At 44.7% G+C, this 13,385-nt stretch overlaps 1 protein-coding gene across 2 annotated transcripts in view; it reads right to left on the reverse strand.

The window, feature by feature from the left end:
• Positions 1 to 13,385, reverse strand: part of exoc6b (exocyst complex component 6B) — a 268,475-nt gene that overhangs the window by 123,268 nt on the left and 131,822 nt on the right. For both annotated transcript variants that reach the window (XM_062982314.1, XM_062982315.1), the window contains exons 9-13: positions 6,498 to 6,581; positions 6,331 to 6,377; positions 4,188 to 4,308; positions 3,374 to 3,445; positions 1,439 to 1,536 (exon numbers count right to left, since the gene is read on the reverse strand). In XM_062982314.1, coding sequence (XP_062838384.1) covers positions 1,439 to 1,536; positions 3,374 to 3,445; positions 4,188 to 4,308; positions 6,331 to 6,377; positions 6,498 to 6,581 — 422 coding nt within the window. The remainder of the gene's footprint in view (positions 1 to 1,438; positions 1,537 to 3,373; positions 3,446 to 4,187; positions 4,309 to 6,330; positions 6,378 to 6,497; positions 6,582 to 13,385) is intronic.

The raw sequence follows: 13,385 nt of genomic DNA on the forward strand, positions 1-13,385 counted from the left end.
ACAGGGGAGGCGATGGAGGGTGGCATCAAGACTGTTGGTTTGCCAGCCACGCATGCCCAGGTGGGTGAACCAAAAGGCGTTCATTTAAAAAAATATATGCATATGTTAAAAGGAAGAACATCCTTCTTGGTTTTACAAAAGCCAGTGTGAGCTGTCCCTGTCTCAGAGCAAAGATTTGCTTCTCTTTGGCATAAGATGAAAGGAGTTTCCTCCCTCTTTTCTTTTACTTATAGAAAGTGCTACTTATAATGTGCACTTTGCTAATCTACCATGACAACCTCACTAGTTTTAATTATATGTTTTTAGTAAGTATGTTTCATTTTTTTGGTTAGTGTTTAAATATTATAATTGGTGTATGTTATTGTTTATTGATGTACTGTACACTGTTTTGTTTTGTATCTGATATTTCTGTGAGCTGCCCCGAGTTCCCTTTGGGGGAGATGGTGGCGGGATATAAATAAACTTCTTCTTCTTCTTCTTCTTCTTCTTCTTCTTATTATTATTATTATTATTATTATTATTATTATTATTTCACAACAAACAAGATAGATATGCTGGATTCCGTATCACAAAATCACAAGTCGAACACTTCCCAAGTGTCTAGGACTGTGTGATGTATTTTCGGATGATGCGTGCAGATCCCAGTAGGGTGGCCTTTTGCAGTTGGCAGATTGTATTATTATTTTATTATTACTTTGAAAGAGAATCTTTGCTCCTATTTTTGCCAGAATTGATCCTTCTACTCAGACTCAATCTATCTTTTGCCTCACCTAAGGAAGTTTTATCTTTAGGGTGATTTGCACAAGTTTGTAAGGAAAATACTTTCAACGCCTTTCCATGTTTAGTTTCTTGTTGGGAAGTGCTCTTTCCTTTCCCAAGCATTTAGGCTTAGATTGTATTTCAGGTGAAGAAGTATTTTAAATCCTGCCTCTTCTAATGCCATCTCCTATCAGTTTTACTCTGAGATTTGCCTTGTGATTTCAACAGAGGTTGAAAAAGTTGCTTTTGGGAAGCAACACCAGATGATGCTATTTTTATATTTTTATATTGCTGCTGCAGTTCCCCCATCTATGAAGTCGACTGAATTGTACTTGGTGGTTGATTGATATTATTACTGTTGTATTAACTCTTGTTTTATTGCCTTATTGTGTTTTATCTTTTGTATATTGTGTAATGTATTTATGCTGTTGTTTTTGTAAACTATGCTGATCGGGCTTTGCCCCATGTGAGCCGCCCCGAGCCCCTGTGGGGAGATGGTGGCGAGGTATAAATAAAGATGATGATGATTATGATGATGATGATGATTATTATTACTATTATTATTCCTCAGCCATGCTGGCCACTTCTTTAGTTGTGGTAATAGATATTTGGGCATTTTCTGGCTTTAAGTATCGCTATGGGAATGGCCCAGGAAAGAAATAAGACGACCGCTTCTTACCGGAAAGTTCCCGCCCAGGTCTTCAGCAGGGTCTCGCTGTACTGATCCCGGATTTCCAGGAGCAAGTCGAAGAGCTGATGGACGGGAAAGCCGTATCCCTGGAGAGAGACCAGGCGCGGGGTCAAAGCATAGCTGACCACAGAGAGGTCCCCTGGCCAATCTCTGCGGACACCCCACAGGATGCTGCTGCCAACAAGGATCCCCGAGCAAGGCCCAGATGGGCAAAAGGACACGTGTCACCCCTGCGGTTTGCATAGTGGAGCCTATGCCTTGAACAGGTGGTGTGTGAAATATCCCTCCTGCCTTGTTCCTTGACTTATCATATAAGGCCCCTTGGAGGGAAGGAAGTGTGGCAGGCGTCAGGCTCTTCTCAGTCCTTGAAAACAAAACAAAAAGTCCAAAATGCCCTCAAACCAGCCAGGCTGTGAAGCCTAATGCTGGGATTTTGGGCTCCATTGGAAGGGGAATAATGTCTAGATCGAGGGAGTTCCTGGTGCCTCTCTATTCTGCTTTGATCAGACCTCTTCACCTGGAATCACACTGTGTCAAATTCTGGGCACCACCGTTCAAGAGAGATACTAACTCTAAGATGGAAGGTGAACAGAGGAAGAGGGCGGCTCAAAGGATCAAAGGTCTGGAAAACAGGATTCCCTATGAGGAGCGACCGAAAGATCTGGGTCTGTTTATCCTGCGGAAGAGAAGGTGGGGATAAGACATGAGAGCAGCCGTGAGTAAATATCGGAAAGGGTGTCATAAGGAGGAGGGAGCAGGCTGCCTTTCTGATGTTCTGGAGCAGGGGTCCTCAAACTTTTTAAGTGGAGGGCCGGTTCATGGTCCCTCAGACTGTTGAGGGGCTGAATTATCATTTGAAAAAAAAACGCACAAATTCCTATGCACACTGCACATGTCTTATTTGTAGTGCAAAAACCCCCCAACAACAATTATTTGTTTGTTTGTTTACTACATTTATACCCCACTCAATCTCATCCCGAAGGGGGCTCAGAGCAGTTTACAAGTTGTATGTACATACAATATATTATATTATTAGCATAGCACAATATTAGCATTATATATTACTATATTGTACTATACCACTATACTGTAATATTAAGAATATTACATTTAATATATAATTAATATTATTATATTGTATTATTATTAGTATTATATTGTATTACATTATAATATTATTATCAATATTATATGTATATAGGTACACAATATATGATATTATTAGCATAGCACAATATTAGTAAATGAAAAAACAATGCAATATTTAAAAATAAAAACAATTTTAACCTACATAATCCTACCAGGATTTCAATGGGAAGTGTGGGCCTGCTTCTGGCCAATGAGATAGTAAAGTTAATTAGGACTGTTGTTGTTATGTGCCTTCAAGTCATTTCTGACTTTGGTGAGCCTAAGTCTAAAACTGAGGACGGGGGCCAGATAAATGACCTTAGAGGGCCGCATCCGGCCCCCGGGCCTTAGTTTGGGGACCCCTGTTCTGGAGATTAGGACTCAATGGAGCCATGGATTCAAATTACAGGAAAGGGTTCAAATTACAGGAGAGATTCCCTGTAAATTAGGAAGAACTTCCTGACCATAAGGAAAGCTGTTCTGCAGCGGAACTCTCTGCCTCGGAATCTGGTGGAAGCTCCTTGGAAGCTTTTAAACAGAGGTTGGATGACCATCTATTGGGGTGCTTTGAGTGTGCTTTTCCTGCAGTGGCAGATTGGGGTCGGACTAGATGGCCCACGTGGTCTCTTCCAACACTATGATTCTATGATTCTAGCTCCTGCGAGCCAAAGAGGACCATCAGCCCTGTTGGGGCAGAAGAGGAGGCCAGGGCCCAGAAGAAGGCCAGGTTTGAACCCATGAGGACTGGCGCCTCGTGAGGCAGGTAAAGCAGAGGCAGGTGAGTAGGCGACATACCTGGAGGGTATCAGCAAAGAGCACAATGAGGTTTTTCAGGTCCAAGACCAGGTTGGGATCAGAGCAGTATGACTGGAAGAGAACAAAGAGGAGGGGAGCAAGAAGATAGACATAGTTATTGCCTTGCTGACGGGTGGACATGTTTGAGGTGAAGAGCGGCACAGAATCTATGTCCAGCTTCCTCCATCTCACCTGCCCATGGTGTGCAATGCCCCTGGCCCACCCCAGAACCCCCCCCCCCCCTCCCCACACACATACACACACAGAGGAAAGGGATGTGCTTTTGCCATAGTGTGCCATACGCTCTGTGACCAAATCTCCTATTTGAAGCCCAACTAGTTATGGGCCCAGGGCAAAGAACAGTTAAGAAAAGGAAGCCAGATTTTCCGTGGCTTTGTTTTGTGTACTTTTTGATAACATTTGTTTCCCCCCTCCCCCCATTTTAGAAACACATACTAGCAAAAGATTTCCCTCCCTTTCTCTTGGACTATTGCAAAGCAAGCAAAAATGTCCTCAAGAGAAAGAAACACCATTAAAAGGCAAGTGAGTCTCACGACTGATAACGGCAGTCAATGGGGAGGTAGCTGGTCTTTCTGCTCTGGCTTCTCTCTACCCAATAGATTTGCCAAATCATATATCTTAAACCCAACAGGTTATGGGCCCAGTCCAAAGAACAGTTCAAAACAGTGAACCAGATTTTTCGTGGCTGATCTTTCTGTTCTGGCTTCTGCATCTTAGTGTTCCATAAGCTCTGCTACCAAAGAGATTCAACATGTTGTATTTTAAGCCCCAACACCGCACGGCCGTCACGCACTGAATGTGTCCGGAGCGCCGCGATGGTTTTCGACAGGGCCATGTCCCACAGTTCGTCGATGTAGGCTCTGTCCACCAAGCCCTGGCTGGTGTGCAGGATGTGGTCCTCAATGACAAAGAAGCTGACAAGAGAGAGACAAGGAGAGAGGCAGCGGTCAGCAGTCCATGTGGCCTGGTCAGAGGAAGTGCCAGGAATGACCTCCTTCAGCCCCAGCACAGCCTTGTTTGCCCTCGCCAAGGACTCCAGCTGCTCAAAAGAAAGCCAGGACCCTCCAAGCAAACATCAGCACTCTAAGATCGGGGCATTCAGACCCACTACTTGCCTAATATGAGCTTAAGGAAGCTTTTTTAAAAAATAAAGGAATTTGAACTAATGGCTAAAATTGAAAAATCCCAAAGAGGAGAATGTTGGATACGCAAAGCACAGAAAGACACCTTCTTCCATGTTTGGTGGATCTGTATGGTGGTAACAAAGTTTTGGAAAAAGATGACTAAAGAAACTAACAAAATGGGTTGCTGTGAGTTTTCCGGGCTACCTTGCCATGTTCCAGAAGCATTCTCTCCTGACGTTTCATCCACATCTATGGCAGACATCCTCAAAGGTTGTGAGGTATATTGGAAATTAGGCAAGTTGGGTTAATATCTATCTATCTATCTATCTATCTATCTATCTATCTATCTATCTATCTGTGGAATTATTTATTTATTTATTTATTTATTTATTTACAGCATTTATATTCCGCCCTTCTCACCCTGAAGGGGACTCAGGGCGGATCACATTACACATATAGGGTTTTTTCAATGCCTTTTTAACATAGGACAAAGACAAACAAACATAGGCTCCGAGCGGGCCTCGGACTCATGACCTCCTGGTCAGAGTGATTCATTGCAGTTAATTGCAGCTGGCTTGCTCTCCCGCCTGCGCCACAGCCCGGGCCCAATAATGTCCAGGGTGGGAGAAAGAAAGAACCCTTGTCTCTTTGAGGCAGGTGTGAATGTTGCCATTGGCCAGCTTGATTAGCACTGAATAGCCTTGCAGCTTCAAAGCCTTTGTTGGGATGTATCAGCTGGCCCTGATTGTTTCATGTCTGGAATTCTCCTGTCTTCTGAATGTTGTTCTTTATTTACTGTCCTGATTTTAGAGTTTTTTAATACTGGGTGCCAGATATTAAAAGCCTCCAGTGGCACATTAGGTTAAAATGCTGAGCTGCTGAACTTGCTAACTGAAAGGTCACCAGTTTGAATCTGGGAAGAGGGATGAGCTCCCACTGTTAGCCCCAGCTTCTTCCCATCTAGCAAATGTGAGTAGATCAATAGGTACTGCTCTGGCGGGAAGGTAACGGCACTCCATGCAGTCATGCCAGTGGCCACATGACCTTGGAGGTGTCTATGGACAACGGCAGCTCTTTGGCTTAGAAATGTAGATGAGCACCAACCCCCAGAGTTGGACAGGACTGGACTTAATGTCAGGGGAAAAGCTTTCCCGCTCAGTGCTGAGTGGGAAAAGGAAAGGGCCCGAGGCTGTTAGGAATTGTGGGAGTTGGAGTCCAAAAAACCTGAAGGGCCCAAGTTGGCTCGTGCCGATAATAGTTCCATATGGTGCCGAAAGTCATGGCTGGTGGTTCACGGTGGGAATGAGAAGGTGGTGGGACTGGGGAAAGAATACAAGTACAGAATACAAGTACTTGTACAGTAGAATCTCACTTATCCAACACTCGCTTATCCAACGTTCTGGATTATCCAATGCATTTTTGTAGTCAATGTTTTCAATACATCGTGCTATTTTGGTGCTAAATTCGTAAATACAGTAATTACTACATAGCATTACTGCGTATTGAACTACTTTTTCTGTCAAATTTGTTGTATAATATGATGTTTTGATGCTTAATTTGTAAAATCATAACCTAATTTGATGTTAAATAGGCTTTTCCTTAATCCCTCCTTATTATCCAACATATTCGCTTATCCAACATTCTGCCGACCCGTTTATGTTGGATAAGTGAGACTCTACTGTATTTTGATTGTTGATTTTGAAGACTGTACATTTCTTTTTTCATATATCACAATAAAAATATATACAAAAAAAATACAGGCACAGCAAAAATCAAAAAGAACATGGGAGCAGAAAGAAAGAGAGTACCTACCCTACGATCTGGTTGAAGTACTTCCGGTAGCCCCCCAGGGTCTCATGCTGGAGTTTGGCACAAAAGGGGAGAGAAAAGGAACAAGGTTAACCTGTGACGGTGTGCGTTTAAGGGGGAAAGAAAGGTGGGTCCCAAGCCTGTGTGGGTCCCATGGGAGAGAACCGTACCATGTTGGAGGGGGGCTGCAGCACCAGCCGGGCCTGCTTTCGCCTCTGCTTCCGGTAGTAGCTCTCAAAGGTCTCTCGAGCCCCCTGGAAACACAGAGAGAAGGGGAGAGGGAGAGGTCCCATGGTTATCCCACGAAAAGCAAATCTACATCCTCCACTTGGAGGAAACAGAGACTCCCCAAGAAGGAAAGGAAAGGGAACAAAACACAATTCCCATTGCAGAATCGTTGGGCCATGAGGGCCATGGACAAGGCACTCTCTCTTGGCCTCAGAGAAAGGCAGTCAACCCTCCTGAACACATCTTGTCAGGGAAACCTTGCAATGGCCTTATAGAAGCCTGTTGTGCAAGCCTTAGGGTTGCCATATGTCAGGAATGACATCCAGAGTTTCTCACAGGAATAATAATAACAATAATAATAATAATAATAGTAATAATAATAATAATACTTTATTTATACCCCGCCACCATCTCCCCAACGGGGACTCGGGGCGGCTTACATGGGGCCATGCCCAGAACAATACAATATAACAAAATAAAAAAATAAAATAAAAAATAATAAATAATAAAAAACAACATATCATAATACAATTAAACAATACAATAGATAAAAATGTGCAGTACAACACAAAGTCAAGAAAGCAATATAACAAAGGCAGGCCGCATGAACACTAAGTTAAAACTCGGGGTGAGAAAGGGATCAGAATAAAAACCTCGGGGGACAGGGACATCAGATAGTGAAACAGTCTAGAGGATAAATGTTGGGGGGAGTAACAAAGAATCATAGAATCATAGAATAGTAGAGTTGGAAGAGACCTCAAGGGCCATCTAGTCCAACCCCCCGCTAAGAAGCAGGAAATCGCATTCAAAGCACCCCCGACAGATGGCCATCCAGCCTCTGCTTAAAAGCCTCCAAAGAAGGAGCCTCCACCACGGCCCGGGGGAGAGAGTTCCACTGCCGAACAGCCCTCACAGTGAGGAAGTTCTTCCTGATGTTCAGGTGGAATCTCCTTTCCTGTAGTTTGAAGCCATTGTTCCGTGTCCTAGTCTGCAGGGCAGCAGAAAATAAGCTTGCTCCCTCCTCCCTATGACTTCCCCTCACATATTTGTACATGGCTATCATGTCTCCTCTCAGCCTTCTCTTCTGCAGGCTAAACATGCCCAGCTCTTTAAGCCTCTCCTCATAGGGCTTGTTCTCCAGACCCTTCATCATTTTAGTTGCCCTCCTCTGGACGCTTTCCAGCTTGTCAGCATCTCCCTTCATCTGCGGTGCCCAAAACTGGACACAGTATTCCAGGTGTGGTCTGACCAAGGCAGAATAGAGGGGGAGCATGACTTCCCTGGATCTAGACGTTATTCCCCTATTGATGCAGGCCAAAATCCCATTGGCCTTTTTAGCCGCCGCATCACATTGTAGGCTCATGTTCAACTTGTTGTCCACGAGGACTCCAAGATCCTTTTCGCACACACTGCTGTCAAGCCAGGCGTCCCCCATTCTGTATCTTTGATTTCCATTTTTTCTGCCGAAGTGAAGTATCTTGCATTTGTCCCTGTTGAACTTCATTTTGTTAGTTTCAGCCAATCATCTCTCTAGTCTGTCAAGATCGTTTTGAATTCTGCTCCTGTCTTCTGGAGTGTTAGCTATCCCTCCGAGTTTGGTGTCATCTGCAAACTTGATGATCGTGCCTTCTAACCCTTCGTCTAAGTCGTTAATAAAGATGTTGAACAGAACCGGGCCCAGGACGGAGCCCTGCGGCACTCCACTTGTCACTTCTTTCCATGATGAAGACGACGCATTGGTGAGCACCCTTTGGGTTCGTTCGCTTAGCCAATTACAGATCCACCTAACCGTAGTTTTGTCTAGCCCACATTTTACTAGTTTGTTTGCCAGAAGGTCGTGGGGGACTTTGTCGAAGGCCTTACTGAAATCTAGATATGCTACATCCACGGCATTCCCTGTATCGACCCAACTCGTAACTCTATCGAAAAAAGAGATCAGATTAGTCTGGCATGACTTGTTTTTGGTAAATCCGTGTTGACTATTAGCAATGACCGCATTTGTTTCTAAGTGTTTGCAGACCACTTCCTTAATGATCTTTTCCAGAATCTTGCCTGGTATTGATGTGAGGCTGACCGGACGGTAATTGTTTGGGTCATTCTTTTTTCCCTTCTTGAAGATAGGGACCACATTCGCCCTCCTCCAATCTGCTGGGACTTCTCCTGTTCTCCAAGAACTCTCGAAGATGATTGCCAGTGGTTCTGAAATAACTTCCGCTAGTTCCTTCAATACTCTTGGATGTAGCTGATCTGGCCCTGGGGACTTGAATTCGTTTAGAGTGGCCAGGTGTTCCTGGACAACTTGTTTCCCTATTTGGGGTTGGATTTCCCCCAATCCTTCGTCCATTCCATGTTGCTGAGGTTGAAGATGGCTTTCTTTTTGTGAGAAGACCGAGGCAAAGAAGGCATTAAGCAGTTCTGCCTTTTCCCTATCCCCTGTCACCATCACCCCATCTACTCCTTGCAGTGGCCCTATCGCCTCCTTTTTCTTCCTTTTTCTACCAACATAAGCAAAAAAACCTTTTTTGTTGTTTTTTATGTCCCTGGCAAGCCTGAGCTCATTTTGCGCTTTAGCCTTGCGAACCTTTTCCCTACAGGAGTTGGCTATACGTTTGAATTCTTCTTTGGTGATTTCTCCCCTTTTCCACTTCTTGTGCATGTCACTTTTGAGCTTTAGCTCAGTTAGAAGTTCTTTGGACATCCATTCTGGCTTCTTTGCACTTGTCTTATTTTTCTTCTTTGTTGGCACTGTTTGCATTTGCGCCTTGAGTATTTCACTTTTGAAAAACTCCCATCCATCCTTAACTCCCTTGTTTTTTAATATCGGCGTCCATGGAATGCCGCTCAGTAATTCCTTCATTTTTTGGAAGTCAGCTCTCTTAAAGTCCAGAATGCGTGTTTGACTTGTCTTAGTTTCAGCATTCCTTTGTATTGCAAACTGCAGGAGCACATGGTCACTTGCCCCTAAGGATCCAACCACTTCAACTGTATTGATCAGGTCTTCCACATTTGTTAAGATTAGATCAAGAGTTGCTGATCCCCTAGTTGCCTCTTCTACCTTCTGGACCATAAAATTATCTGCAAGGCAAGTGAGGAATTTGTTGGACTTTGTACTCTTGGCTGAGTTTGTTTTCCAGCAGATATCGGGATAATTGAAATCGCCCATGACTACTATATCTCTTCTTTGTGCCTGTTTGGTCAGCTGTTGACAGAAGGCTTCATCAAGTCCTTCATCCTGACTCGGAGGTCTGTAGTAGACACCCACGACAAGATCTTTTTGAGTCCCGGTTCCCTTGATTCTTATCCAGATGCTTTCAAGCTGGTTTCCCGGATTACAGTCTTGCATTTCTTCTGCAACGTAACTGTTTTTGACATATAAAGCTACTCCCCCTCCTCTCCCCTTTGTTCTATTTCTGTGAAAGAGGTTATAGCCCTCAATGGTTAAATTCCAGTGATGGGAGTCATCCCACCAGGTTTCAGTGATGCCTATGACATCGTATGTGTGGTGCTGTGCTAGGAGTTGGAGTTCGTCTTGCTTATTTCCCATGCTCTGAGCATTAGTGTAAAGACATGTAAGCCCCTGTGACCTCCCCTCGAACTGTTTATTTGGGATTATTGTGCTCTCTGTACTTGGTCCTTGCTGTGTTTGTGCAGCCCTCCGTTTAGCCTTACGGCGGTTCCCTGTGGTCGTGGGTAATATAGTGTTCGCCAGGCTGTTGTTCCCCTCCCCCAGTGGATTTAGTTTAAAGTGCGCCTGATGAGGTTTGTGAGTCTGTGTGCAAAAAGATGTTTTCCTACTTGTGTGAGATGCACCCCATCGCTTGCCAGTAGTCCATCCTCTTGGAAGAGTAGACCATGGTCAAGGAAGCCAAAATGCTCCTCTTGACACCATTTTCTGAGCCAGTTATTGACCTGTACTATTTTTCCGGCCCTTGTAGAGCCGTGTCCTACAACGGGGAGGAGGGATGAAAAGATCACATGTACATTATACAGTTTTAGCTTTGTTCCCAGAGCTCGAAAATCATTTGTGATCTTTTGAAAAGTATGCCTAGCGGTGTCATTGGTACCTACATGAATCAACATAAGGTGGGGAGGGTGATGGGGCTTTAGGAGCCTGCTGAGCCTCTGAGTGATATGGTGTATTTTTGCCCCCGGGAGGCAGCATGTTTCTCGAGCCATCCCATCCGGTCTGGAAATGATGGCTTCCGTTCCTCTAAGGAGGGAGTCACCTACTACCAAGACCTGTTTCCTTTGAGGATTGACAGGGTCCCTTTTGTGCAAGACAGTGTGTATGTCCCCTGAAGAGTGTTCCTGTTGAAGTGAATCATGTAGGTGTAAAGTGTTGTCCTCCTCCTCAACATCCCCAGTGCATTCATCAATGACAATCCATTGAGATACATCCGAGAGCCCATTACTCTCCCAAGGATGTTCCTGTTGCTCCTGGTCTATGATTGGGGATGGAGCATTTGCATGATTACATAAGTGTGACTGTGGTGATGCACTGTCCCTGTCAGGGCTATCCCCTGCGCATTGATCCAGGATGGTCCACTGAGTGGTATCTAAGAAACTGTGGTCCTCCACAAGATGTGTTTCCTGATTGTATGTTAATGATGTAAGAATTTCAAATCTGTTGTGTAAATGCAGCTGAGCAGAGGAGTTCTGTGGAGGCTGCCTGGTCCTGCGTCTCCTTCTATGGGTGACCTCCTTCCAAGCCTGAGGGTTGTCTACCTTTGAGTTGATCTCCCCATAAGGTTCCTGATCATGGTCTTGGTGGTGTTGGTGTGATGCAGGCTGCTGATCTACAGCAGCGTGTTGTGCAGTGTCCAAGAAGAGCTCGAGTGCCTGAATGTCCTTAAGGGTCTTAATACGGTGCTCGAGCTGTTGGATCCTCTGCTCCATCAGAGTCATCTGTTTGCATTTGGAGCAGATGTAGTTGTCTAGTTTTTGTGTGAAAAAGCGGAACATGCCACAGCTGGTGCATGTGATGGGAATGTTTTGCTTTTGTTGCATCTCTTGGTGAGCGTGGTGGCCAAGTGGGATCTTTGTACAGTTAAGTAATATGCACGCACTTTATGTGCAGACTGCAACAAACCACGTCTTTGTGTATTTGTTTATGTTGCTTTGTTTCCTGTATGTACTGCAAAGGATAGTTAGTAAAGGTGCCTTTTATCAATGCCTGCTGTCAATCAACTTAAGTACCTGGCTCTCTTTCAACACAACAGTCACACAACAGTTAGACTTTGACCACAGGAGCCAAGCCCAAACTCAGTTTAAAATCTTAGCCAAATCTTAGCCAAATCCTACCTGAAGCCAGGGAGCAAAAATGTCCTCCTGCTTCCTCTGCTTCTGCGAGAACCAACTGCCCTTCTGGGATCAGGCTCTGGCAGAAACTCACACTGGCAAATAAAGCTTTCCCAGAAACTCAATTAACAGGGGACAATGCCTGCTGTCAATCAACTTAAGTACCTGGCTCTCTTTCAACACAACAGTCACACAACAGTTAGACTTTGACCACAGGAGCCAAGCCCAAACTCAGTTTAAAATCTTAGCCAAATCTTAGCCAAAGGAACAGTTACTCTCCGAAAGCACACCAGAAGAGCCATGTTTTTAAATCCTCCCTAAAGGCTAAAAGGGTGGGGGCTTGCCTGATTTCAATGGGCAGTGAGTTCCACAAACGGGGGGCCACAGCAGAAAAGGCCCTCTCCCTTGTTCCCACAAGGCGGGCCTGAGATATAGGCAGTGGCGACAGGAGGGCCTCCCCTGATGATCGGAGAGATCGGGCAGGTTTATGGTAGGAGATACGGTCACGAAGGTAGGTGGGTCCCAAGGACCATGTCTGTTTGTCTGTTTGTGCTTTCGTGTTCCTGATCGACTTAACGATGATCGCATAGGGTTTTCTTAGGCAAAAGGTGGTTTGTGTTGCACCCCTAGGCTGCATAGGCACCTTGAAACCACACTGGAGCCCAGATTATAAGCAATCAAGCTCTTTATTGAAGATTATACGTAAGCACAAGCAAATATAGTTCAGAGTCAATAAAATGGGTTAGATCCACAAGAGCAGTGTACTTGAAAGTCTTTAAGCAAGAGTCCAAGAAAGTCACACAAATATTATAGCCCAAACCAGAACTCGAACTTAGTCCCACTAGAAGTATCAAGAATAGTCCAAACAAGATTCAATTCCAAGGCATGAAACAATCTGGAAATCACAGGAAACAAGGCTAGAGTGCAGGATCAATCTCCAATATAATCCAAGGAATTGGAAATCCACACAGCAAAGTCGCAGGAGTGTTCCACTGGATTTAAAGGCAGAAACAAGGCAGGAACTTGAATCAAAATCCATGGCTGCAAGGCACACAACAACACGGAGCAAAGATCTTTCTCTCTTGAATTGCAAAGTTGACACCTCTGCCGAGCAGAGAAAGGACCAGGCATTTAAGGAAAACCCAAGGTCTTCCTTCCATGGGAAAACTATTTATCTCATGAGAAAACTACTCATTAGCGTGCTTCAAAAGCAGTCATTTACTCCTTCGTAAACATTAGTGCTCCCTTCTTCTGTGAGTGATGGCCTCCCTTCTGTCAAATACATCCTCCTCCTCCAAACTAGAATGTCCATCTGGCACCTGGTGAGCTGGTCTTGACAGCGGGGGAAGAATGTGGTTCAGAATGCCTGCTTGCAACCATTCCGTCTCTGGTCCCGGAATTCACTGGAACAGACTCTGGAAAAACTGGTTGTATCTCAAGGTCGGGCCCAAACCCAGAGTCCTCTGGCAAAGCAAGTGCAGGAACAATTACTAGCTGAATGGGCCCAATATCAGGCTGAGGCTGAACTACAA

This window comes from Anolis carolinensis, chromosome 5, assembly GCF_035594765.1.
Source record: "Anolis carolinensis isolate JA03-04 chromosome 5, rAnoCar3.1.pri, whole genome shotgun sequence".
NCBI classification, from domain to species: Eukaryota; Metazoa; Chordata; class Lepidosauria; order Squamata; family Dactyloidae; genus Anolis; species Anolis carolinensis.